We start from the raw sequence: 3620 nt of genomic DNA on the forward strand, positions 1-3620 counted from the left end.
ATGACTATTTATATAGGCAATGAGTTTTCTGAATAGTTTCTCTGTATATGTTAAAACTGAAAACTATCATGTACTAGAGAGACACCTGTGGTAACTTTCAACGAACCAGTTTGGGTACTGGAAGCAGTCTAGCCACAGTCGCATGGAATCCCCATGACAGCATCTGTCCAAGTAGCAGGGAATCAATCTCTCTTCTCTTACCTCTGCAGCTGTTCTAGTGCTAACCGATGTTCTTTAAGTTTCTGTTGATACTGATATTGCAAATTCTCTTGTTTATGGGTTTCCTTGTCAAGTTTTTCCTGCAGTTTGTCCAGCTGTATCCTAAGTTCGCTAACCTCTGCTTCTTTAGTATGTTCACGTGTTTTCAGATGGGCGAACATAGCATCATAGTGCTCCAGCTCTCGATCTCTCTCATCCAGAACTTTCAGATTATAGGTGAAATCTTCTTTTAACCTGTTAAATTTTTTTTGTATTTCTTGGAGCTGTTTTCTGGAGTCTTGAAGCATTGTCTTTTGAAAATGAAGTTGGCGAGCTTGCAGCTCTTTCCATTCCTGTTCTTTCCACACAAGAAGCTCATTTAAGTCTTTTTCCATGTGTAGCATTGTTGAGCCTAAAATACCAGAAATAGTTACTCATTGTGGCTTCATGAGTGACAAACCACCCGTCTGTCTTCCCCACTTCCCGCCTCTGCTATTGCTAAACTAGCTAGGAGTAGATTATTAAATTTTCCTGAAACAGCAGGTACTGTATTGATAAATTTTTTATTCTCACCATACCCGCTAGAGCAAGGGAAGCACAGTTGTAACCCAGTTATACGGATGGAAAACTGAGGCAGAGAGAGAATTAACAGCTTCCCAGTGTTACATAGAAAGTTTGTGGTGAAGCAGGGAAGCATATTCAGGTGTTCTAAATCCCAAGATACCTGCTTATCTTTCCTCCTCATATTGTGTCCCTAATACTTTTGCTCCCTGTGGAAGGTTTCACTGGCTGACATGACTGTCCGTCTGCACTTGCAAAGTAATGACAATTTTAAGGAAGGTACTGGCAATGTATGTAGAAAATGGATGAACGGAACAAAATAATTTAATATTTATAGAAGCTCCACAACAAAATCCTAAACGTTGCCTTTCCCAGTGCCCCTTGGAAAAGACAGCCATAGTTTCCCATTGTCTAGGGTTGCCACCACCCACTTCAGACTTGCAGAGATATGGATCGTACATGCCTTTTTTCTTCTTAAAGACATCTGTGGTAATTTTACTCAAATTGTAATCCAACTAGCTGGCTCTCTTACTGCACAGCCTACCTGAACCTTTCATTCTGCTTATGAGGCCAACCCCAATGGGCCATTTATCATCTTCTCCCACAAACATCTTGGTACCCTTTTTTTCCCCGCATCATTTCCTTCTAATTTGAGTCTGCCAAACCATTTATCCTTCCTTCATTCAAACACATCCACAGTGCATTCTCACAATGTCCATGTGATATGAATCAATAACACATATATTTTAAATTTTTTTTTTTTTTACTGGAACTATCAAGAGGTGCAAAAACTTAAAGTGAGAATTCACATGTAACTCTTCTTCCTCACCTCAATCTCTTCCTACTGTTTATTAAACTTGCTCATTCGCATCACTATATACTATTGTACCCAAATCTTCAGAGGACAGACCATGACTTCATTTGTGCTTTAAGGTGCCATTCATATTTCCCGGTCCTATAAAAATAATAAATGATAACATCCACTTAGCCTGTTTCCCTAAATCTCTGAAATCAGTATAGTTTCTCTCACAGTGCAATGCTATTCTGTGTTGGTCATGTCAGATAATCCTGTCCGCATACACATGGGGATGCACAGAACAATAACTCAGACAAGCGTGTCTTTCCAGTGGTGGCTTTTTAATCTCTTAAAATCCAAGAGAGATTTTGAGATCAGTCAACCTTATAAAAATATCCCTGCTCCAAAAGGATGCCACAATTTAAACGTCATTTCTTTCAACAAAGACCTGACAAATCTCATTTTTAGGGTGCGGGGCTGTGGGAATCAGGGTGGAAGTGACAAGCTTTGCCTTTTTATGACGCGTCAAGTAATAGCTATTACTAAAGGGAAGAAGCTAGACTACAGGACTCAGCGGTCTGATCGTTTTTTAAATTCCTTTGACTCAGTTTTCCCACCAGTTTTCTTAGTCTTCGCTAAGGAAAGAAAAATTAAGTGAATGCTCTCTTTAGATTAAAATTGGTAGTTGGATATATCTGGAGAAGGCATTTATTTACATTTTTATAAATGTTATCTTTTCCAGTGGAGTAGGCAAAGACTGAGATTTTCTACTAGCAGCAACATTACTGGAAGTGCTTATTGGACAACATAACAGAAAGGTCTATCCTTTTTATATCTCCCTTTTACTCTTCTCAGCTGTAGCTGGTCCAAATGCATTTGGCTTTTACCACAGCTAAAAATATGAAGTAACATAATTCTAATGCAGGAATGAACAAGCACCAAGCTTATTATGTAAAGAAAGGAACAGTACTGTCATTAGTTCAGAATCCATTTCTCTCAAAATATGTCTAATGCACCAAACAGTTTCTGCACTGCTATATAAGAGTCTATGGTGCCAGCCCATATACAGGGCGATATCAAAACACTGTCATAAGTGCCCTTTAAAAACCCTGACATGTGCTTCATTGGCTAAACTTAGCAATACAATCTTTACACAAGACCTTTGTAACAGTCCAAAGGGACCAAAAATAAGACCTTCCAGCTCACTGCCTCTCTACTGCCGCCTCTTAAATGTCAGTTATCTGAAGTCATAATATATTAAAAGGGGGCTAAGGAGCAACAAGTTTAGAATATTTAAATCTTTTATTTTACTGAAAATGTCATTCAAGTCTACAATTTCAAAATTACTATATAGCAGGCAAATTGTTTTCTCAAACATTTGGCTATTTTAACAATACTAGCAAGTTAAGAACATTTTTAGCCTCAAATCTATAATTAAGTTACCTTATCCACAAAACGTGAACAAGTCAGTCAGTGGAGTGTCGATGGGAAAGTGTTGCTCTTGCCCAAGGACCCAAAACTGGGATCCGCTTATGTTGTGAGATACCTTGGGGTCATACATGTGTACACGGAAGAGAAAACACACCTTCCAGAAGCTGCTAGAAACTATTTTTCCCCCCAATGAGCAACTGCATTTCCTGGAAAGGCACCCTAAACGAGTACAAAAGTATTTGCCACCCACAGCATCGATACTCACACGGTCTGCAGTTATCAAAACCTCAGGAGGCGTTTTTAAAGAGGGTCGAGGAAACTGCTATGGACTTTTGCAGAGCAACTGCGCCAATGTCCTGGGTCTCTAACAATCATGCTTCGAACTGTAGCACAGTAACCAGTAAAAACGTCTGTGTGGACAGAGCGAGGCGTCCGGGTCCGGTACTGCTGCACCGCCCTGCAGCTCCGACCCAGGAGCTCCCAAGCCCCTCGAGCCTGTCACCGCCAAAGCCGCTGCTCGCTTGGCAGCGCAGCGCAACGCAGCAGCAGAGCGATGCGTGCAGGGACAGGCCCATCGCCTCTCCCGTGAGGGGCAGAGAGCCGCGATGGGCAAACTCTCTTCCTCCCCAAAGGC

General features: G+C 40.9%; 1 protein-coding gene across 7 annotated transcripts in view; it reads right to left on the bottom strand.

Annotated features, from left to right (window-relative positions):
- The window catches only part of LOC102385647 (coiled-coil domain-containing protein 57-like), a 22801-nt gene that overhangs the window by 10736 nt on the left and 8445 nt on the right, over positions 1 to 3620 (bottom strand). For 4 of the 7 annotated variants that reach the window (XR_003092362.1, XM_025195455.1, XM_025195456.1 and 1 more), the window contains exon 2: positions 202 to 610. Coding sequence is in view for 6 of the 7 variants with exons in the window: in XM_025195455.1 (XP_025051240.1) it covers positions 202 to 610 (409 nt within the window). In the remaining variant the exon portion in view is untranslated. Of the gene's footprint in view, positions 1 to 201; positions 611 to 1588; positions 1715 to 3251; positions 3443 to 3620 lie in introns of those variants that run through there. The other 3 variants (XM_006038887.3, XM_025195458.1, XM_025195459.1) reach the window with 3 other exon arrangements.

The sequence above is a fragment of the Alligator sinensis genome, unplaced genomic scaffold, assembly GCF_000455745.1.
Source record: "Alligator sinensis unplaced genomic scaffold, ASM45574v1 scaffold1644_1, whole genome shotgun sequence".
Lineage (NCBI taxonomy): Eukaryota > Metazoa > Chordata > Crocodylia > Alligatoridae > Alligator > Alligator sinensis.